This window comes from Microcebus murinus, chromosome 25, assembly GCF_040939455.1.
Source record: "Microcebus murinus isolate Inina chromosome 25, M.murinus_Inina_mat1.0, whole genome shotgun sequence".
Lineage (NCBI taxonomy): Eukaryota > Metazoa > Chordata > Mammalia > Primates > Cheirogaleidae > Microcebus > Microcebus murinus.
Window position 1 is genome coordinate 13,417,456 of NC_134128.1, and position 24,790 is coordinate 13,442,245.

At 36.6% G+C, this 24,790-nt stretch overlaps 1 protein-coding gene across 1 annotated transcript in view; it reads left to right on the forward strand.

The window, feature by feature from the left end:
- ITGA8 (integrin subunit alpha 8) overlaps positions 1-24,790 on the forward strand; it is a 160,778-nt gene that overhangs the window by 95,860 nt on the left and 40,128 nt on the right. Inside the window, exons 21-24 of the mRNA XM_075997658.1 lie at positions 4,818-4,910; positions 9,325-9,404; positions 14,394-14,474; positions 22,656-22,761. Coding sequence (XP_075853773.1) covers positions 4,818-4,910; positions 9,325-9,404; positions 14,394-14,474; positions 22,656-22,761 — 360 coding nt within the window. The remainder of the gene's footprint in view (positions 1-4,817; positions 4,911-9,324; positions 9,405-14,393; positions 14,475-22,655; positions 22,762-24,790) is intronic.

The following is a 24,790-nucleotide window of genomic DNA, read 5'->3' on the forward strand; positions in this document are numbered from 1 at the left end:
CTAATGATCGATTACCGTAACCAAATGTTAATTCCTCCAAAGAGATGTTAACTGTTGTGATGTTGGTGGTTTTTGAGGCATTTAACAACTTAGGGAATATAAAATTCTCTAGTCACACATCTAGTCCCATGGTTTTCTTGTTTTAGTTGAATTATCTTCTCAATAAAACAAAACCTAGATTAACAATCAAGTATCTGGACAATCACTTAAAATTATAAGTTTCTGTTGAAGAAATTTATAGAAAAAAAAATCTCCAAACTCATCCAGTTGTATACACTAAATAGGTAGAGCTTTATGTATGTCAGTCATATCTCAATAAAATGGTTTCAAATAAATCCAAAAATCTTCTAACTCTTCTATGTTAGCAGTGATCTTGAATATGGAGAAAAAATCATTCCACTTCTTTTCAAGAGTGCTTGCAACTCTCCATCCTGCTTTTATTTCTCTTCTATTTCAGACATGAAAATCAATTTAAACCCTAATTTCTCCAGTGAATGGTTTATAATCATCCGATTTTCATCTTTCTTTAATTATGTGATTTTATCCTCACTTCTCTATAAAGTTACTTCAAGATTAAAAACATGAGAATCAATGGAGCACTTACACATACAACTTACAAAGATGATGATTAATAATTATTTTGACTTTAGGATATTGTCTCATAATAATATCTCTACCAGCAAAAAAAAGAAAAGAAAAAGGGAAATATCACCTATAAGTACTTCCATGCAAATAATACATAAACAAATGCAAAAATAAAGCTCAAGTATGTAATTTTTAAAAAGTGTTTCAGGGTTCCACTTGTATTTTTATTTCAATTCCCTTCTTGTCATTCCAACCCTGACTTTGTTAAACAAAGCTTCTATTCTAAAATATTCTTCTTTCAGCAAAACATCCAGTTTACTGTTCACTTTTTTGCATGGAAAACATGGGAGAGTGCTTATCATTCTATCTTTGGCCGGAAACATTACAACAGACATTACCCATAATCTCAAACGAGCCCTTAACTATTTTTTTTCCTTCATCGATTTCCCTGGGGCAGAGACTTAGTCTTTGAATTTTACATGGCTAAGCCACATTCCAAGTTCTTCTTTGTTTTCAAGCAGTTTGAGGTTTGTGTACCTTTTTATTTAAACTCAGGTCAAGTTGGTTTTTTACAAACAATGTTTTTCTCAAGGGGAAAAGTCTTAGGAATTATCTGATTGTAAGTTGTGCTGTTCTTTGGTTGAGATTCATCTTTTAGAAAATGTCGATGTTAATCATCTCTTTAGAAACCATAATTGAGCCAGCCTTTATATTTCCCTTCAATGACCTTTCTCCTAAATTTTTTCTAGGAGTAAAAGTCTATGTGCTTTATCTTTATTATTAACATCATCATCATTATTATCTTGGTGACATAAAATGTATCATTTTAACCATTTTTATGGATGCTGTTTGGTGGCATTGCATTCACATTGTTGTGCAACCATTATCTATCCCCAGAACTGTTTTTTTATCATCCAAAACAGAAACTCTGTACTTCTTAAAAATAATTCCCCATTGCCCCCTGTCCCCAGGCCCTGGCAAGCACTCTTCTGCTTTCTGTCTTTATGAATTTGGCTATTCTAGGGACCTCATGCTCATCTCCCTTCAATCTCAAACAGCCACCTCTCTTCTAACACGTCCATAACTAGACTTTTGGTCTTCCCACGGTCACGCCCCTCTTCCCTGCATCTCCTATCTCCGAAAATGGCACCAGCATCCCATTGGTTTCTAAAGCCTAAAGTGAGTCCTAAATCTTTCTAGTTCTACCTTCTCTCCATCCACGTACCGCCATGCCACCTTCACCCAGGCTGGCATGATCCTTTGCCCAGATTGTTGCAAGTCTCCTGCTTTATCTCCCCATCTCTCTGCCTGCAGCCCCTTCCCTGCAGAGACAACCGTCTTTGCAAAATGCAAATCTGAGTATGTCACTCTCTTGTTGAAAGCCTCAATAGCTCCCCATTGCTTTTAGGATAAGATCCAAATCCTTCAGGTGCCTGGGAGACCATTAATGACATCACCCCTGCTCACCGCTTCAGCCTCATGGCTAGTTGTTGATCCTTTACCCCCACACCTTAAAGTCCAGCTGGACTGAATTTCTTTTCAGTGCCTGTAATGTCCCTCTGCTCTCACCACATTATCTTGTTCTGGCTGTTCCTTCTTCCCACCACACCAACTCTACTCCCTCATCCTCTTTATCTACCTTACTTCTTTCGACTTCTTTCTACTCACCTTTCAAATAATAATTGAGACTTAATAATAGTTGAAGATTAATAGTAGTCAAAAATGCTCACGTTTATTGAACAATTACTATGGGCTGGGTACTGTTCTAAGTTCTTGCATGTATTTAATTTATTTAATCCTTATAATGCCCTTTGAGAGAAACTTCTCTCATTATCCTTATTTTATGGATAAGAAGAAATTAAGTAACATGCCCAGAGTTGTATCATTAATATGTAGCAGAAACAAGATTCAAACATCAGCTGTTAGGTCCAGACCCCGTTTTTAACCACTGATCTACACTGCCACCAGCCAAGATGCTACTTCCTCCAAGATGCCTTCTCTGATTGCTTGAATCTATGCACATGTTTTCCTTTTCCTTTGTCATTATTTATTTCTCCTATCATAAAACGTACCAAACTCTACTGTAATTGCATGTTTCCATTGCTTGTTACAATTACTTATAATTACTTGTTACAATTGTTATAATCATTAAAAAACTCAGTGAAGAGAAGTGGTCTTATTTATCAGGGTCTGTAAATAGCAGGCCTGCAGTTGATATTTTCAGTGAATGAATAATACTCTGAGCTATAAATGGATTAGAACAAGAATGTCCCTGGAACTGCAGAAGAAAATAATCTAGAAATATCTAGAAAAACAGCCATTGTTTCACAAGAGAGAGGAAATAAAGGTTAAAAAAAGAAAAAGGCAGAGGGGGTGTGAGAAGGAGAAAAGAGCTTTGATTGATGGCAAAAAAAACTATTTCTATGAATAGAAAGCTGGAAAAAAATATACATTTAACTTTCAGCCTTTAGGTAAAATAAAAATATCTACTGTAGAAACTAAATCCTTGAATTATATTCAAAGGACACATGGGGACTTTTGAAAACTTTTGCTGGGTGATTCTTTTCTGTTTTTGTGATTGAATTAGTAATCCCAACACAAAACATCTCTGTATCGTTAAGGTTAGTTATGGGTTCTTAAGAAGTTGCATATATATGTTTTAAACCTCCCTTTGAGAAAAAAGAATATATTACTAGCTTTTTGAAAATATGCATCTTAGCTCCTTCAGTGTAACTAATATGACATGCAGGGTATTTGGAGAGAGTATTCTTCAGTGGGACCTCCAGACATCAGTGACTCACTCCTTTCCCATTAATTAAAAGAGAACTTGCGATGTGTGCGGCTACCCGGGTGATTCTGGGAGGAGGACTTTAAAGTTAGTCATGTGCTTGTCTGTTTCATTTTAGGCTCTTCTTTAGGGAGGAGTATGAGTTGGTTCTGGTTTGTGTCCCCTGATGTCATCAATTGCTTGGTGCCCAACACTGCTCTAGACACTGGGACTAGCGCAGATGCAAAAACCTCTGCCCTCCTGAATCTTATGTCCTCAAAAACGTGTGACTTACCTACAGAATTCTTTAGCCAGATGTCTGGGGTTTGTTTGGTCTTTGTCTGTTTTGGTTTTAGATCTGGACTTTTGTTAACAAAGTAGAAAGAAAGGGATGGAGGATCGTTTCTGAAACTTTTACTTGAGAAATTCACATTACTTTCTATCTGAAATTTTCAATAGAGCTGATAGGTGGATAGATGGTCATCAAATCGGGAACTCTCTTCCATGAACCTACCAGAGGAACAGAAATTGCCAAAAGGTTGCTCCTTTGTGAAAGTCCTCGTATTGCAAGCTTGTCTTTGGGAATGAGAGTGGCAGGTCGTATACTGATGGCATGTTACAAGTCATAGTGAAATAAGGAATGAGCATAAATAGCTACTACCCAAAGCAGAGCAGGGCCAGGCTTTGAAGTATGGAAAAAGAACCCAGGTGGAGAGTGAGGGGTGGATTTGTAGGCAGCTAGGAGTGCATGAGGACACAGGGTGGATCTGGGTGGGACCAGAGAGAGAACGGCACTTCAAGGACACACCCTGACTTCCCAATCTCTTCTACACAACCCTGAGACCTTATCCAGCATATAGTTCCAAGGACCTCTTCAAACTTGAGCTTTTACAAACTTCAATCAGAATAGATATCGGGGAAGTGGGAGAAGATCAGAAGTACTAGTTAAATATAAAGATGTTCTCTTTAAATATTTGAAGGATTGAACAAAATTGATTGTGTTATCTCACAATGGGACTGTGGCATGTAGAAATTTGTGTTCAAGGCAATTCTCTTGCAAATGGTCTTTGAGTGTTATAATAATCCATGCATATTACTGTCGTTTTGATTTTGCAAGACTAACCTAAAGAAACCATTTGTCTACTCATGTTTAATAATTTGTGGTCTTCATGCCCTGAATTTCATGTTAACACTGGTGAAAATAACGAATATAAATACTGTATTAAGCATTGTCATCCTCAGTGAAAAACTATGAATGTATTTACCATCCTAGTCCATTTCTTCCTAAAATTTAATTTCTACCTTTTCTTCTCAAGTTTCTCTTCTGAGAGAATGGTCTCAAAATAATGGTCACAGGTGTTTGACATCAAAAGGTTCCTTCCCAGGCCCCCAGCATTGCTTTTGTGACCGGATGTAATTGATTCTGGCCCCCTGAACTCCATGCTGGTGTTCTTTCCCCTTGTAGGAATTGCGACCACTGAGCTGTGAGTACAAGATGGAAAATGTAACCAGGATGGTGGTGTGTGACCTTGGGAACCCTATGGTGGCTGGAACAAATGTAAGAGAAAACCAGAAGTACTTGGTGATTTCCTTCTACCTGAATTTTGCAGAGAACTAATGGAAAGCTTCCAATTAACACTCAGCAACTCAGCACGTGGCAGCTAAAACAAATTAGGCAGGAAATTACCAGAGTAGTGGGATTTTGCATTCTAACCTACACAGAGCAAATAATCTCAGGTTAAAAACACAAAAAGATGCATGCTTTTACATGCTTTTCTCTTTAGACATTACCCTTATGTGTCTTTTAGTTGCAACAAATCTATGAAGACTTTCTTTTACTGTAGAATTTTTTTCTTCAAATATTTTTTCTTTGAATTTAGCTACAGATTCTTTCTTTGAATTTAAAAATAAATACAGTGGAAAGTAAATGACTTTTAAAATAACCTAATTAAAGCAAAGAGTCTAACAAAGACAATTAAATTAACTTTTATTTCCAACATACCTCCTATATGAATATCATTCACAGTATTTCCATGTTAAAAAATATTACCACAATCCACTTTTTAAATTAGCTTTATCTGGTTTATATTTTCCATTATCTTACTTGAAAAATAATACAGAAAATTGTTGGTAGCTTTGTAGCAAGGGAAAAAAATGTTAACAATGATCTCCAACATGCTTGTGAAAAAATGTGAGTTGTTTCTCTTCCTCCTCCTCCTTCTTTTTGTTTCCAGGTTTTAAAACTTTCCATTCTGGATTACTTGTGGACAGTAAATTTATTTTATGCAATTGCAGTTTAAATATACTCATGGTACCTTCTTGTATTAAATATGACAGTAGCAATTATTTTATGAAGTCATAAATCAGAAAAAAAAATCTGAAGTCTGAAAGTTCTAATAACTAAATGTTACATAAATTGAATATACATACTCTTTTACTTAAAATTAGGTATTTATTTATGGATGAAATGGCCTGTTTGAGAAAAAAATTCATGAAAAGTTATAATTGTATGCTTGTATTAAAACAACTTCTCAAAGCATATTCTAAAGAGCATTAGTCCTTTGAGTTAAGACTTTCAAAGTGAATTCTGTGGTCACTGCTGAGTATATATCCTTCTCTGGGAGATTCAAGTACACATTTGTTTTTTTAAAGGTGCTGATCAGTCTTCCAGTAAATAAATCTTTTAGCCCCATATTTTACACATTTACTTGAGCATTTGGAGCTTTTTTTCAAGTAATACCTGTTCCCAATTTATATCTTAGGATATTACACTAGAATAATAATTTTATTCTTTTACATTATAACATTACATCAATCTTGGGCATTTAAAAAATGTGCTAGATTGTAGTCCAGTAAACTTACTTCATAGGTCAAAAATAAGTAAATATTTAAATTAAAGGTAAATTCTTCTAACAGATTATAATTGATTACTATGGATTGACTGTGTTTTGTGTTATAAACCCATCACTGGAGGCCAGGAGGTCCCTTTTAATGTCAATTTATTGAATTTTCAAAACAACCCAATGAATCGAGTATTCCCCCCATTTTATAGATGAGAAAAACTGAGGCTAAGAGAAGCCAAATGAATTGCCAAAGTCATATAGGTGATGATGGTAGCAGCCAGAGTTCAAACCAGGCCTGACCACAAAGCCCATGTTCCATGCAGTCTGCAAAACTGTGAAAAGTACTCAGATGAAAACTAACGAATAACAGATGATACTTTAAAATGAAGCCATGAAAGATACAATGGGAGGTGTAAGCTGAGCTATTAGAACATTTTTTTATTAGACTCTTTTTTACCTGAGAGCTAATGAAGCCTTTTGCCAGTTTTCAAGAAGAATCTTACCACCTAATTTGATATGAGGAGGTCTACATAAGGCCAAAGAGGAAAAAAATGCATTGACATGCTAGCAACAAACAGTGTTAGCATCTGTAGGTGACAGGTCACTCCTTCCTTTCTCAGTATTAGAAGTGTAACATTTAGACCGGAGATCATCTAAGATCATCAATAACTAAGGGTAAACTTGAAGCAAAAAGTGGCCACCAGTGTCATTTAGAGTGGAGGAGAAGGGCAGTGTGGTCTTAACCACGAATGTGTTTATGTGAAAGGATGCCAATCCATTTTACCAGCAAATAATCTTTAGAAGTCAGAAAAGTAAATTGTTTATATTCATTTATCTCTGAGGTCTATAGTCGAAGAAACCTAATAGCTCTCTTATCTCACCCTTTAATGCCCTTAAACACATCAAATTTTATTGCATTCTGTTTTGTTATAAAACACTTTGATTTATTTACTTCTTCATTTTGTCCTTTAAAAAGAAGACTCTCAGTGGAGCATAGTAAAATTCCAACTGTAAAAGCAGTCCTCAATATTAAAAATGCCTCATAAATCACCAGGAATATCTATTCCTATTCCAATATCCTTAAAAAACAGTTTCCAAGCGACTTTTTATTAAACTTTCCAGGTAGTATTCAGAAGTTTTTCCTTCTGATTTTTAAATAGTAAAATCATTTTCAGATAGTAGCTATAGTCATATAAAATATTTATATGCCAATAAGATTCATAACAACTTGCAAATTTTCTTAAGCAGGAAAATGAAAGAAAATGATGGGTCTGACAAAGACTTTTTAGAATCTATGGCCCAGAGACTTGGCTTTTGGTACTAGTTAAGAACACATTCACCCATCTAGTATGAAATTGTCATGCCTTCCTTGTGTCTTCATCCCATGCTGAATGGCTCTGCAGTGAAGACGAACATTAACAGTAGTAAGACTCCCATCACTGGAAGTGTGCAAACAAGGGCACATGCTCATCATTCTTTTCACAATTTGTCTTGGACCCTTTCTATATGCCTGGTCCTACACTAGAGTCTGACAAGATAGAGATGAAACTAAACAATCCCCATTCAATAAGAAACTCACAATTAGCAATATCGTAGGTTCAGTGATGGAAGAGTAGCAAAGAAGGAAACCAAGAATAAAGAGGAAAAACATTCTGCCTGGCCCAGCCTGTAGGATCAGAGGATGCATTGCGGGAGATACCTCTTGTCCTGAGCTTTCAAGCATGAGTAGGAGTTCTTTAAATAGAAAAAGCAGGAAAATGCTGAAAGTCTTCTAAAGAAGAGAGAAGGGCACATGCAAAGGTCTGATAGAAAATTGCTTCTTTGGAATTATAAAAAAAAAAAAGTCATGATTGCAGGGGCATGAAGATGCACATGCTTTATAACTAAGACACATCTGGATGTAAACACCAGCCATGCCTTTTATCAGCTCAGATACCTTGAGCAAGTCATGTTGGAATGAGAAAACACCTACTTGTAGGAATATTTGGAGCAATGCAATGATATGAAAAATGCAAAGCCACTAAGGCAGTGCGTGGCTCGTAGCACATTCAGTAATGGCTGGTGAGATGCTGATGATGATTTATGATAAAGATGATCATTTATTATTAGTTCATATTATTACTGATTTATATCAATACAAGTGTTTGTTACTGATTTGATTCTCATACTGAAGGGGCTGTGGTTACAGATTCTGGACTCAACTTGCAGGGATTTAAATTCCAACTCGGTAGTTTATTTGCTCTATACCCAAGGCACTTAATCTCTCTAATCCTCAGATTGCTGCCTGATTGTATAGTGTCAACAATAACAGTACCTACCTCAGAGTGGGAGTCAGGGTTACATGAGATAATGCATGGAAGGTATAGTACAGAGCTCAGGAGAGAAAGCACATCATTTGATATACATGTTAGCTATTTCTTTTACTTCTTTATTTATATCATTGTTGGATTTAGTTCTCTCCCTGTTTTTATCTATTTTCAAATTATAAAGATAATAAGAGCAGTTTTAAAAATTTAGAATGTAAAGAAAGAAAAACTAATCTATATAACCATAAATTTTAACTTAACAATAACGTATTATCCTGGAATATTTTCTTATAGTACATCATCACTCCTGTACAGTAATTTTTCCATTTGTAGACTTTAAAAAATGTAGCTGAAACACATGGCACAAGAACATTGTAACCTTTATTTGTCATTGGTCATTATACATTGGAAGCATTTTCCATATTGTTGCATTGACTTCCCAGCTACAATGTCAATGACTACATGAACGTCCACTGAACAGAAGCATCTTAGTTTTCGAAATCAATCTCCTCTCATATATTTGGGTTGTTTTCAATTTAGCGCATAAGGAAGAGAACCGGAGAAGAGTTGGTACAGTACTAAATAGAGAGACAGAACAAAAATGTATAGCAACCTGAATCTTCTAGGCCCCACAGTGTCCTTGCATGACTTCCTCTCGACTCTCAGCCACCCGATAGAAGCAGAAAAAAAGCACAATCACAGCCATCCAGCGTGGGATTTTGCAGGAATGACTTAGAAAAGAATTTTATGCTGTGTCAAAGGTCCCTCCCATGTAATAACTTTGTGTCTTATGTGATTTTTTTTTTTTTTTTTTTTTTTTTAGTATTCTCTGGGCCTCCGATTTGCAGTTCCACGGCTTGAGAAAACAAATATGAGCATTAACTTCAATCTCCAAATCAGAAGGTTAGAGCGTTAAATGCCTACAGTCTCCACAGCGCTCGATGATGACATTGCGATCCAGAGTGAAATGATGTCATTTGTCAAGGTCCTTCCCCTTCAAAGCTCCTCTGAAATTAGAACCCAAATTTTCACAGCCCAGTTTTTTTTTCTTTGTTTTTCTCAGTCACTTTTGGTTGTTTCGATATGTTGGGTTTTGAAAAAGAGATTCCATTATGGAGGCCAAGTTATGAGATAGTAAAATTTTGTCCTGGGCATTCTCCTACCGGCTTCACCTCTGCTTTTGCTCATTCCAAGGCCCATAGCCTCCCCTAACCCAATACATCATGCCCTCAGCTGGGTGTCAGCCGATTCCTGAGAACAAAATCTCTGCATAGATTTTGCATTTGCAATCTTGGAGTCTCCCAGTTTTCAAAAATGAATGAGTCTCTGACGGTTTACTTGTGAGAACCATGGCAGGATGCAGGTGAGATGTTATATTTTACGGGCAGAACCTTCTCTAGCACCAATAAGCTGAGCATGCAGGTAGCCGCCTTCCTTTTCTGAAGCTGGCCATGTTCGAGGATTCACCCGTGACTTCACCCTCTCGCCATCTGTTCTGTCTGCTCCTTTGTGGCTGGGAATAATATTTCACGAATGCTAAGGCCCACAGAGTGCAGTGTGGCATGCAGGCTGGGATTCCCCAGCTGTGGACTTCAACCCATTAGCTGGTAAAGAAATCAATTGAACCGTTCTAGACCTGTATTAAAAGAAAAGCACAAGAGGCTAAGGCAGGAGGATCCCAGTGTATTGAACCCTTGTTTTGACTGTTAAAATGACTGTGAAGTTGATATCTATAATTTGGTTCTCAAATACTAGTGTACAATATGGCTAATCTCTAAATTTGCCTTGATATTTTTGCAGGAGGTGTCATTAGAGTGTGATAACTTTTAGATTAATTACTCTTTGCATCAAATTACTTTTTTTTTTTTTTGCAACAGAGTCTCACTGTGTTGCCCAGGCTAGAGTGCCGTGGCATGAGCCTAGCTCACAGCAACCTCAAACTCCTGGGCTCAAGCGATCCTTCTGCCTCGGCCTGCCGAGTAGCTGGGACAACAGGCATGCATGACCGTGCCTGGCTAGTTTTTTCTATATATTTTTAGTTGTCCAATTAATTTCTTTCTATTTTTAGTAGAGACGGAGTCTCGCTCTTGCTCAGGCTGGTCTCAAACTCCTGACCTTGAACGATCCTCCCGCCTCAGTCTTCCAGAGTGCTAGGATTACAGGCGTGAGCCGCTGCACCCAGCCAGATTACTTTTTAATAGCTACGTCTATGAAAGGTTAGAATGTTTAAAATATATATAAACTCTGTAAGAATGTAGCAGATTAAAAACCTGCAACCTTGTCACAAACCATTCCCTCTCACCAAACAGTGATAGATTTCTAGGGAGGAAGCTTTTCGAACTTACCTTGGGTGTTCTTTACTGGACTTTGTAAGGGCGGCCTTGCAAAAATAATCCATCCTAACAAACTTCATGAGGTATTTCCTGAAGTTAACATAATAGATATTTTCTGCTGAATCTTAGACATTTTAAAAAAAATTTTATCTGAATTAGCGATGGAGTGCAGATGGAATGAATTATTCTGTAATATTCCTTCATTTTACCAAAAGCTTACTAAATAACTTCTTTATATCTAAAAAATACATATATTTTCCCAAAAGGTTCAGGCAGTCCTAAATATTTTCTTTTTGGAGATCTTCTGTTTATATTTCTAAATTTCGAGGCAAAAAAAAAACCCAAAAAAAAACAAAACATGCCACAGTGAAGGAACATTGTCACTCCATTCAGGAGCCTGAAGTTTCTATTTGTCTCCATCATCATTTGTGCCACTGATGCTGCATGAAGCTTTGTGTCACTTGTGTGCATCTCTCATAAGACACACAGCCTTTATTTAGAAAGAAAGTCTAGTACAAAGGTACAAAGCAAATTCATTGGTATTTCCTCCTTACTCTTGATTGCAGTTACCAGGAAGAGAATGGGTACAATTAGCAGTTCGTTCAAGAAGCAAAAGATACTACCTGATGTTCTAAATGCCTTGCTTAGATCCATCCTATAAATCATCATTTAAATAATGAATTCAGTAATGAAGTGCTGAATTCAATATAAAATACAAATGGTCACATTTTAACATCCCCGTTCATCTAAAAAAATGGGTCATGATTATGTTTCATGTCTACTTATGACTATGTATAACATTATCCTGAAAAACATAAAAATGCAAAAATATAGAACGAACTGCAATATATGGAAAGCATCAAATTTCTAAAACACACATTATAGAGATAAAAGTGTTTGAGAATGCAGTATTTGAGTAGAACTGTTTATATTTATTTGAGTAGAACTCAAATACTAGGGTATTTGAGAAGTAAGCATTTATCTGCATGCTTTGCTGATAGACTCCAAAGATGTAAATAAGCATTTGTTTGCATTAAATGCCTGTTTCCACAAATAAAAGCCAAAAGAGAAATGGGCTTTATAAGTTAGTAAACTTAAAATATTTCCTGTTACCAAATATTTGCATTAAATTGTCTCTCCATGCCCTCACTCTATATGACATAAACATTTTCCTCCCTGTGTACAGCGGGTGTCAGATTGCAATTCCCACGTGCAAACAGATCTTTGCAAACATCCTCAAAGTTGCTTCCTTAGTAACAGTGAAATGAGCACTGTGTTATCTTTACTGGCGTTGCAAAGACCACAGAAAACATAAAGGGAATGTTCAAAACTAGGAAATAGGAAATAGAAAGGAAAAGGGAAATAGCATCGGAGGGATAAAGTGAAAAACATGTTTATCCTTGGTGTATGACATAGGGTTCAGTCGTATAGAGGAAATTCATTGTTTCTTGCATAGAACGAGCACCGACTGTATAAATAGCTCGGCGACCACAGCAGTGATGTATTGCTTGTTTGGATGAAGTGATGCTATCAGTGAGGGAGGTTTCCTTCCAGAAAAGAGGTCAAGGAAGCATTTAAGTTATATAGCAGGCCTGGTTCCTTTCTTACCAGGGGATTTTCTTGCCCCCACCGGTACGCAGTAGCAAGTGTCATGGAAATCTGCATGACAGAAAATGATTTTGATTAGCCAGCTGGAAGGTCTGGACTCCAAATCTGCCATTGTTCTTGCTGCGTTTCTAAACAGCCTCCAGAAGTCTCCTATTAGACTTATGTTCAAAGATCATCTCAATGTTTGACATCTATTTACATATTCAGGGCATTGTGAGTAATGAAAATTGTGTTATTTAAGCTTCTTGGAAACCAAACACAGTAGGATTATGCAATAATTGAAATGTAACTTTGGTGTTTCATAATTCTAATTGCCACTGCTGCAAAGCAGTCGTGAAATAGAAATAGAACAAAATTTGGTTAATCTGTAGAACAATTATATTTAAATTTCTGAATTAAAGAGTTACCTGTAACGTATTTGGAACCATAAACTCTGCAATAAGTAAAATTACTTAAGCACTGCTTAGTGGTTAGAATTCGGAATCCTGCCTTTAAAAAAACCAAACAAAAAAATAACTTTTTGGTTAACCACTGCTGCCCAGATGTGAAAATAAAATGCCCCGGATATCAAGGTTCAAATTTTGGTGAACAAGTCCTTCTAGGCTCAATCACAAGCTTACTGGTGATATCCCATTGCAGGAAATGAGCCTGACATTTGCCTGTTTATATCTTTTATGTATGCTTGCAGTTTAAGTTGCCTTATCAGTGTACACAATGGACTAGGACTTTTCAAAAGCATCGTGCGAACAAATCTGTCTCCTCCTCCTTTGAAAGCAGAACTTTAAAATATCCAACTCCCACATTTGGAAAACTTCAAAAGTTGGTCAGAATTAATTACCTAATTGGTAGGTTCTGACCAATTTAATGATGAAAAAAAAAAAGAGGTTTTCTTTTCTTAATGAGACCTGAAAATAAACATGACCTGCTATTGGTGATGTGGCCACATTTCAATTTTCTAAAAGCTGCCTAATGCTTTTGGTGACTTTGATGGAAGCACAGTAGGACAATAAATGCAGATGGCAGCTGCCTCCAAAGCTCAGTTACTTGGTTGAGCCTCTTGTGAGGCAGGTTAATTTTCCTTATAGCATGAACTGCTTAACACATGCATTTTTTTTAGAAGTTAAGCTCCATATCTAATTATATTTGTTTGAGAGGAAAAACAACCACCAAACTTAAAAAAATAATTTTGCCACTGTTCAAAGAAGTATTATTAGATGCACACCTTCTATCTTGAGACTCTTGATGCATTTCCCAAACTTCCACATCACCTCCTAATTGCCTGTTTATGAACTGCCCAGCTTCCTTGGGTCCTGCATCTAGCCATTGGCCATGTTTCTAATTCACTCTCCTCTCCTTGCCCTCATCAGCCAGGGAGTATGCAGTGAATGTACACTTATTTTAATATTAACTTAAGAAATCATAAGGAAGATAAAATTGCTGCCAAAACAATGTGTGGTATGATGCATTCCAGAGCCAAATGCAAATGCTGTTTCGATTATGGGCTATTCTGGATTATTCGTGCCAGTTCTCCTCTTATTAGCATGGAGAATCAGGAGTTGACTGTCCTGTCGTTCCCTATTTGATGGGCAATGAACATGATGCACAGAGATGTTAAGGAATTTGTCCAAGGCCTGGAAAATGAACTCAGTTTGATGCCTCTTTGGCTTAGCCATCGAAACAAAAAAAGTATTGGGTTCTCTAGATTTCTATTGTATTTCCAGATAAAGTGTCTTCCCATGGAAAGTTGCCACACTGCTGTTGATCATGAAGGATCTTAGCATCTCCCTCTACAAATGGTTATGATATTTGTAGAATGAATAGTCTTGTTTTCTGAATGATCAGGTTAGTAATGTGTGGTTACCCTTGTGCTATACAGAATGTTTTTCATGATCGTGTATTGTGGTAACACGTCAGAGAAAATATGTTGAAATCATTTGTCGCTGTGTTTTAGTTCCAACAAGGACAATCCAGACAGCAATTTTGTGAGTTTGCAAATCAACGTCACTGCTATAGCCCAAGTGGAAATAAGAGGGTAAGTATAATAATAAACAAGGCATTGCAGTAGTATAATACTAGTTTTCTGTACATAAAAAGTTATGATAAAATACTAGTGAAAACTACATGGAATTTTCTTAACGCACTAGAGATCATAGTTCACTCTGTTTTACAATTTTTATTCTTTTCTGCTCATCATTAGTCTTCCATTGGAAAGTAGAGTGAAGCCAGAATAATAATTAACTCTAAGCATATCAGAACAAGAGATCACTTTGTTCCCTAAACTGACAAGGTAATCAAACTATAAAAACAAGTTGATAAGCTGGATCAAATAGATAACCATGTGATTGTGTACAAAAATATTACTTCTTCAATAATTATTATAACATAATAATTTAGCCTCGCCACATCTTGAGTTTAATAAATGGCCCACTGTTAGATGAGAGGGACTATTGGATCTACACTTTATATCTTTCTGCTTCAGTCCTGTTCATTGAGGAGGATGCCAGTAAGAAATTGAATGACAGACAGGAGGGAAGGGTTCATGGAAAAAGGTTAGAATGCCTACCAGCTGGAAAATCTGTGCCTGGGGGGAAAAGGAAATCAGAAAGGGACTGCATGTTATTCTTATCTTGCACAAAGATGGACTCTATTGATTTTGTTCTTAACGATTCCATTTTCTTCAGAACAATCAAGAACTTGGCTAAAAATGTCAACTGGTATTTCGGACCAAATTGTCATTGGGGTTCCAGAATCCTGGATCCCTTCCTTTTCCATGGGTCCTCAGTGGTTCACACTCCTCCAGGGTGACAACTGGAATTTCCCAATGCAGAGCAAGCGTCACCATGGGACCTGCCACTGCTGTGTTGGTGCCGCTGAGCGCCCCCTAGTGGATCAGAGAATAATGATAACGCCAAACATTTTCTGATGCTTTCTAGATGCTACCCTCTAATGCCCACTCATTGTGCGAGTGAGGGAATTGTGGCACAAGGAAATGAAGGTTACACTAGAAAATTGGAAGCAAGAATGTAAACACAGGCAATGTATCTTTAGAACTCATGCTCAGAAATGAACATGCTAGCCTGCCTGGGATTTTTTGAAATCCTGCCTGAGTTTTTTGAAACTTATCTATATAAAACCTTATTTTATGTATGCATCTGTAAACATTTTTTTTATTCATACAAATTTTTCTGAGATTTTCTCATCTTAGTGCATGTGCTGGTAGTTCATTACTTCCATTGCATGAGAGTATTACGTTATAAAAATATACCATAATTTATTTATCCCGTTCTACTATTGATGAAAATGTGAGCTTTTGTTTTTTCCTTTTTACAAACTTTTTGTACATACCTTCTAGCACACATGTGGCAAAATGACAACAGGTCATATGCTTAGAAGTGGAAATTTGGGATCAGAGAGTGTATACTATTTAACTTTACTAAATAATACCAAACTTTTTTTCAAAATAGTTATACTAAATTACACTCCCATGAGAAGTGGGCAAAAGTTTCCGTTGCTTTACATTATCAACTAACTCTCAAAATGATCTGGTTTTTAATTTTGAGCCCGCCTGATGGATAAGAAATATTAATAGTATATTATAAAAGGCTTAATTTGCAGTTCCCCAATTCCTAAATGAGATTGAGCAGCATTTTTTAATGTGTTTGTTGTGTTTTTAATGTGTTTATTCTTCCTATGCAGGGAAATTCTTGTTCATTTTTGACACATATTTCTACTAAGACAGTTGACTTTTTCTTATTAGTATATAGAAATTCTTTTCTATTCCAGAATTTAGACTCTAATCCTATATCAGTTACACAGATTGCAAATAGCATTTCACAGTTTATGGGATTTGTGGGGCTTTTGAAAAGTCAGGTTTATTGACATAAATTACATAAAGTAAAATTCACCCTTTCTAGGTGTCCAGTTTGAACATTCAATATAGAACAGTACCATCATTCCACATAGTTCTTTTGGGCTCCTTTGGAGTCAACCCTTCTCCCGCCCCCAAACCTTGGTCTATTTTTTGTCACTACAGTTTTGTCTTTCCCAAAATGTCATATAAGTCACTGAGAATTAGTTTGGCTTCTTGCACTTAATGTAATGCACTTGAGAAGCAACTGTGTTCTTACATGTATCTGCAGTCTGCTTCTTTTTATTGCAGAGAAGTATTCCATTATCTGGATGTCCAATAACTTGTTCTTCCATGCACCAGTTGGTGAGCATTTGGGTTGCTTCGTTTAGGCTATTGCAAATAAATCTGCTATAAACATTCACATGGAGGTGTTGTTGAAACGTTTGTATTCACAAATGGAGTTACTGAGTTGTAGGATAAGTGTAACTACCAAACTGTCACTGAGCATTGTTGCCATCATCATCTCATTTTTGGTGAAGGGTATCTTCACATCTTTTACCTATATATTATTGGGCTGTCTGTCTTCTTGTTATTGAGTTGCAAAAGTTCTTTATATATTCTGGATACAAAAATCACTTATCAGATATGTGGTGTCCTGTGATTATTTTCTTCCAATCTATCGATTGGCTTTATACTTTCCTAATAGTGGTGTCGAAAGAGCAAAAGTGTACAATTTTGATGGAGTCCAATTGATTTAATTTTTTATGATTTGGGCTGTTTGTGTCCTATCTGAGAAATACATTTCCTTTCCAAAGTCACTTCTTCCAGAAGTTTTATAATTTTAGGTTTTATGTTTAGGTCTATGGTTCATTTTAAGTTAATTTTTGTATGCAGTGTGAGGGAAAGGGCCAAGGTTCATTTTTGCATGTGAATATTCAGTTATTCCTGTGCCATTTGTTGAAAAGACCATCCTTTCCCCATGAATTACTTTGGCACCTGTATTGAAAATCTGTGGCTCATATGTGAGAGTCTATTTCTGGATTTCCTCTTCTGTTTCATTGATCTATATGTATTAACATAATAAGTCTTGAAATGCAAGAGTGCACACTGAGATTTTGGCAAACTCACTTGTAAATTCTAGTAGCCTTTTTGTTCATTGATTTCCTAGGATTTTCTATAGAATTATCAAGTTGTCTGTAAATAAAGACAATTTCATTTCTTACTTTCCAATCCATGGGTACAAAAGTTTATCCAAATATAAAATTTAAGGGAACAGTCTCCACAAGAGATCACACTCACTTCTGACACCAACTTCAAATTCAGGTGGTTTCCAAAACCGCCTTCAGATTCAAAAATTCATTAAAAGTATTTGCAGAACTCATTGAAAGTTATTATATTGACAGTTACAGTTTATTACAGAGGAAAAGGTACAGATTAAAATCAGTCAAGGGAAGAAGTACCAAACACAGGGCTTACACTGTTCTCTCCTGTGGAGTTAGGACATGTTACTTTCCTGGATTGATGTATGTGTGTGGAGTAACACCTAGCAGGGAAGCTTACTCATGCCTCAATGTTCAGGATTTTCACTGGCCCTCCATTACATAGGCATGATTGATCGATTGCCTACATAATTGATCTCCATCTCCAAGTTGACTCATAAGATATAACCAAAGCTCCCACTCTAACTTATATTGTTAGAATATCCAGGGTGATCCAAGGTCTCAGACAAAAAAGACATTCCTATCATGCATAAAACTCCAAGAGCTTAGAAATTACTCCCCAGAAGCTGAATTCAAGGCCAGACAGACCTCTTATTGGGCAAGCTTAAATTATTTGTTGCATAGTTATACTTTTCATTTCATTTTCTCCCCTTACTGCATAGACTAGGACAACCAGTGCAAGACTGAACAGAACTGGTAAAAGGAGACATCCTTGCCTTCTCCTCAATCTTACGGGAAAACCAGTCTTTTACCATTGAGTTTTATTTGTTAAGACATAACTAAATTCAAGGCACCTAAGGGGTTAATGTAACTGTCTTTATTCTCTCTTTTTTCTTTTTTGAGACAGTGTCTTGCTTTGTTGCCCAGGCTAGAGTGAGTGCCGTGGCGTCAGCCTAGCTCACAGCAACCTCAAACTCCTGGGCTCAAGCAATCCTGCTGCCTCAGCCTACCGAGTGGCTGGGACTACAGGCATGTGCCACCATGCCCGGCTAATTTTTTCTATATATATATTAGTTGGCCAATTAATTTCTTTCTATTTATAGTAGAGACGGGGTCTCGCTCTTGCTCAGGCTGGTTTCCAACTCCTGACCTCGAGCAATCCGCCCGCCTTGGCCTCCCAGAGTGCTAGGATTACAGGCGTGAGCCACCGTGCCTGGCCTGTCTTTATACTCACATATACATTTTATGAGATTAATATTTTCAAATGTATTTCTGCCATCACTTACAGAAAAAAAGAAGGAAATTTCATTTTTGCCAATAATCAAAACAAATAATTAAAATTGGGTTTCTCATGTGGGTGCAATTATTTTAGTTGCTGGACTATTGTCCAACAATCGACCACAGTTTATCCTGTAAAAGAGTGTTGAGGTTCTTTTTAGCCATTTTATATAGTAAAACTCTTCGCTTCAAATATACAGCAGAAATATTGGTTCCAATGTTTAATTCTCCAAGGAACAAACAGCTACTGTGTTGAAAACCTTCCATGTTCAGTCTTTAGAAAAATCTAATTTTCTTCTTTGCCAATGGTATTTATTCCAATTTTTTTTACCACACACTATCTTAAACTATTTTTTAAAAAATTATTATTCTTTTTTAATTTAAGAAATAAACTAAAATGGATTTTTTTGAGTGGAGCAAAATACTGAGAATTGTTCCATTTGTTTCAAAGTTAGATAACATCAACATTGTCTTTAAGCAGATTTACATGCTATTTATTGGTACAAAGGATCAATTTAAATAGGTCTGTAAAAAGTAAATTTGGCCACAGGAAACAAGCAGTACCACATATATTGAGCTCACAAAAAGTAATAAAATTGCAGGCTTTGTAAAATAATCGGGATTGATGAGTTTGTACTAAAAGAGACTACAATGTGATAACCAAACATAGAATACTGTCCCAAGCAGATAGAGCCAACGTTCTTCCATACAATAAATGTTAAATTTTGCTGCTTGTGATTAATAGGGTTTCAAAACAAGGTTATGAAAATAGAGTTCACACCATACTACCAAATCCTCATATTTGAACTTCCTGGCAACATTGAAAACCTAATTCTTTTATTCCAGAACAAACTTTTATTCCACATAAATGAAAACTTAATGTTTACATAAAAACCTATACATAAATGTTTATAGGAGCTTTATTTATAATAGTCCAAAACTGCAAACAACCCAAATGTCCTTTGATGGTTGAATGGCTAAACAAACTATGTATACCTGTGCCATAGAATATCACTCTGCAATAGAAAGGAATGAACTATTGATAGACAGAACAACCTGGATGAATCTTCAAAGAATTATGCAGCCTGAAAAAAGCCAATCCCAAAGATTATGTACTATGTGATTCCATTTATATAACATTCTTGAAATGACAAAATTACAGAAATGGAGAACAGATTGGTGGTCGCCAAGAGATTAGGAAGGGGTGGGGCAGAGGGAAGTGGGTGTAGCTATTTAAAAGGGGATCTTTATGGTGATAGGAATGTTCTTGACCATATCAATGTCTATATTTTGGCTGTGATACTATATACAATATCACATTTTGGCTTTGCAAGATATTGCCACCAGGGGAACTGTTAAATGGTACCTAGAATATCTCTATATTGTTTCTTACAATTACATGTGAGTCTACAATTATCTCAGAATAAAATTTAATTTTAAAAAAAACTAATTCCTTGCTTTCCCCAAAATTCCTTCCTAGTGTTCATGGTTACCATTGACAGTACTCCAATCTTCTTATCCTAAGGTTCTCAGTGAAAGAATGTTCTACCCTTCATCATAGGCTGGAAGGCTACTTAGTAAAGTTGTTACATAGCTGCATTGGCTTTTCATCTGAGGCAAATTAGTTGATTATATTCTTCTTTCCTTCTTTCTAAAACGTTCACTTTGAAAACAATGAACAGTATTTCATTGATTTAATTGGGATCTGGAGAGAGCCATTCTTTGCCGTGGTTTCCCCAGATCTAAATCAGTCTTCAGTGGATAAATAACTGAGTTTTGTGAGCCACGCTTTTTGAATGACTTTGCCATGGCCTGTGATAGCTTATATATTCCTGTGTGGATTTCTATTTGATTTTGTTACAGAATTGCACCAGGAAGTATGTGTTCACTAAATATCTCTGCAATTTAGGGGCCCTTACTGTGTGTTGTATATTGCAAATAGAGTAGGTGGTACTTAGGCTGTCTGAGCTGGAGCAGACTTCTCCCCTCCAACTAACCCACTACTTCTCTGTGCATCAATCTTCTTTCATGTATTTAATGAGGGGTTTTGACCACATTGTCTCCACAGTACCTGTCAAAGTCGAAAGATTTGTGATTTTACGATCCTACAGGTTTTATGACCAGTCCTATAGAATTAATGACCATAAGAACAAAATTTTTCAAAGAAAATGTGTTCAGTTTCTGTTCTACATTTGTTCCTTGTGCTAAGGAAAAAAAAAAAAAGTTTCCCTAGAGCCTCACAATGGACAATGGATACTGAGCATGGACTCAACTCTCCGTTGCCAAGCTGAGAATGAATGGAGCTTTGGATGGCGAGGTTGTCCAAACCCCGTCGGATTGGAAGCCGAGCTCTCTGGGCTTCCTTCTGATACAAACAACCTGCCATACATGTCCTGTGCTCTTCTCCTTGCCACATCCTCTCCTATGTTTGATCCAACATGATTTAGTCAAATCAAGTAGGAAAAGGAACCATGGCGTAATGGCAAACCAATATAAAGGTAGACATTTTTGAGATATCAGCCCAGCAAAGTTGTGCCCTGCACATTTTATTTAACAGTTGCACATTCAGGACATATGCAAAGAGGTTCACATTTTAGCAACATTTCTGTGGGTTGTTCATTTCAAAAAAATATACTTACCCCTAGAAAACAGTTCGGTCAAATTAACTTCGACCCAAAGCATTTGAGATGCTTTCCAATCCTTCGTGGTATACAACCCAAAGGGTTTATCACCATTTTCCAGATGAGGAAATAGAGACATACATAAATTAAATTACTTGCCCTAGAGTTAGAATTTAACGCAATAAATTTTGCTTTCTGCTATATAGAAAGAGATTACTCAGATGAGGAGAAAAAAAGATAACATTTGAAGTTACTAGAGGCTGTGTTAATTACTGAATACCTTTAAAAGGGCACTTAAGACATCTGATTGCCAAAAGAGATAGTTTCTGTTGAAGTTCCTTTTAGCTGAATAGATCTAGGAATTCTTTTAAAGATACCTTTTACCAAGAAACTGCTAGAAAACGATATGGGGTATTTTTTTTGAGAATGATCCTTTTTAAGATTCCATAAAAACAGCAATTTGATTTGTAATCAGCTTTTAACATGGAATAATGCCATGTACTATATTTCATTCATCCAGTGCTCACTTTCAAGGTGTCAATTGTAGGAAAAAGTAATTGTATATCGAGTTAATACCCTGCTTACATGATTATAGCACTTAACTCTGTCTATCTCTCACTCTTAAATTATCTATAAGAAAATTCTAGAACTCAATCTCATTTATTTAGTTTTGGCTCTGGGCCTAGCTTTGTGAAAGATGTGACTATACCAAGAGAGAACTGAAAAAATGTGGGAAGAGGACTATACAATGGCCACTTTTCCACTTGAAGTCTTTAACCAGAAACTGTATTTCTTCGTGATTGGACATTTAGCATAACACAGAATCCAAAGATTTTTATCCACAAAAAAAAAAAAAAAAAAAGAATCCCATTTCTTGATATGGCTTAAAGCAGAGATTATATAACATGTACACACACACACACACACACACACACACACACACACCACTCTTACACTTGCACAGGCTAGATAAATAGATGTATATATTTACATACGTATCCATTCAATTATTCATCTTAACTCAGGAATGCTCTCCACTTCGCTCCCTGGTGTCCAAGAGACGAGATGCTGTAAAATAGTCTCTGGGCTCCAGACCAGTAAGTAAGGGCCTAAAGCAGATATTTCAGGTCCTTCACTGTCATTTTAGTCATTTAGCTGGACGTCACTTTCAATATTCTTTCCAAGTAGGCAGCTCCAATAAATTAAGAGCTGCTTTTTCCTTCTGCTGTCGGTGGACTGCCCACTAGTGAAACGTTCTGTACCCAGGCCGCCCTCGGTGGCTAACACAGCGTCCCATGTTTCAGAGTGTCGCACCCGCCTCAGATCGTTCTGCCCATTCACAACTGGGAACCGGAAGACGAGCCCCGCAGGGAGGAAGAAGTCGGACCGTTGGTGGAACATATCTATGAGGTAGTCGCTGCCTATGTTAGAGCTGTCGTTAGGGGTTTATGCTTAAGCTCTGTGCTAATAAACTCTGCATAGCGTTTTAAAAGACACCAATCCAAGGGCTGAGCTTTCTGTGCTGCCTGGATTTGTCCTTGTTCTGCTGTCCTGTCACCTGGTGGGGCAGGTGTCCTATTGGGTAACCCCCAGATTCGGTCACTTGCTTCTCAGTGTCGAGAAGTCATTACATGATGAGCAACATTTTATCTTGTTACTATTCTTTTTTAAAAATGTTCTTTACTTCCCCTCTTATTAATATGTGAATAGCCTAAGCATAAAAAGGGCTAGCTTTCTAGACTTCCATTTTTCCCCACATTTTCAGATATCTTTAAAACCCACACATCTCTTAAAATGAAGTTCACCAACTAGAAGGTACTGGAAAGAAAATGTTATGAATTATTCACTGTTATACTGAAAAAAAAATGCACATATATGAGATGGGTGGGTGGTAGATAGATAGGAATAATTTTACTATTCATTCAAATAACCCAAATTGGAAATGAATAACTTATTCTGAGATTTAAAATAGTCCATTGATTAGTAAAATATCTTCCAAAAGCATGGAAAAGATCTGATACTCTTTTCCCACTTCCAGTGTTGAATTAAAAATAAGGAAAAGATTTGTTGACGTATCACCTGAAACCTTAAAATTTTTACGGTTAGAAACCAGCATATAGTTAAAGGGTTAATTTAGGACTGGATCAGGTGTTTGTTTTGTTTTGTTTTTTGATAAAGTCAAGGCTATCAGTAGAGAGTCGTTATTCCTATTCATTTTCAAGGGACCAAGACTGGAATGTTGGTAAAATGATGTCCAAGACATTTGCTATTCCAGGTCCCTTCTTAATTAATGCTTTCTGATCTTTCCCTGTGACACTCATGCCACTGATTGGGTAATTCTGACCATGACTTTCATCTGAAGCTATAAGGGAGGTAAATAACAACCTCTGAGATTAACAATAAAGCCTTTCCAACACCGATGAGCTGTTTGCATACGTGGGGAAGAAGGCTCAACTCCTGGGCAGTGTCATCATGAAATCCTCTGTCATCTGCCCAACCTGTGGCGCACATTCAGAAGCCTGGTCCAAAGTGGATCAAAGCTTTGCCTTAAGCTCTCTTGATAGCAAAAGGATAATACAGTCTCCAAGGCCATTTGCATTAAGAACCTCACTGGGGTAAAAAAAAAAAAAAAAAGGCTGTCAAATAATTTATTAAAGCTGTGTGTACTGGTTTCCATGTAAGAATGGTGAAACTTTCAAGTTTGAAAACATATTCAGAATCAATCATTCTTAGGGCAGCCCTGCTTCTAACCTTAGCATAAATGGATCCTAAAAGTTTAGGGTAATTACATTAGAATAATCATAAAATGCTTCTTGCATGCTAATCTCACGTCTCACACTGCACTACATCAATGGATACCATGCTTCTTGGATAATGTGGATTAAATAGGTCACCTAATAAACAAACACAATTGCACATGTTTTATAAATCATTGTAATTGTCAGAACTGTGAGGAAAAAAAGAAAAAGAAGATCCCTGCTCAATCTGAAGTTGATTTTTAAAGCCATGGTAATTTTAAACATACTTAAGTGTTTGGAGGACACAACAATTTTGTGTTCTCCAAGAACAGGCTTCGTGTGTTAAAAAAAAAAAATGTTCATCTCTTTATGAGATATGGCCTTTCCTTCCTTGAGATTTGCTGATTGAAACAGACAGAGCTCAGCTTTGAAACGCACATGCAGAGTGAACTGTGGTGAGCAGGCACCAGGTTTGTCATTTGACGGATGGCCGTTTTTCCAGAGGGTGAAACAGAGTGCGTTGCATATGGTTGCAATTGACAAGTCAGTAGTCAGGAAAGAGGAGGCAGATTTCCATGTAAAGTAAGAATCCCTAAGTTTCAAAAGCATATCATTAACATTGCAATTCCAGCGCTGCGATTAAATTAATATAAAATCGAAGTAAGCATCACAGTTATCAGACATGGTTAATATGGTCTTTG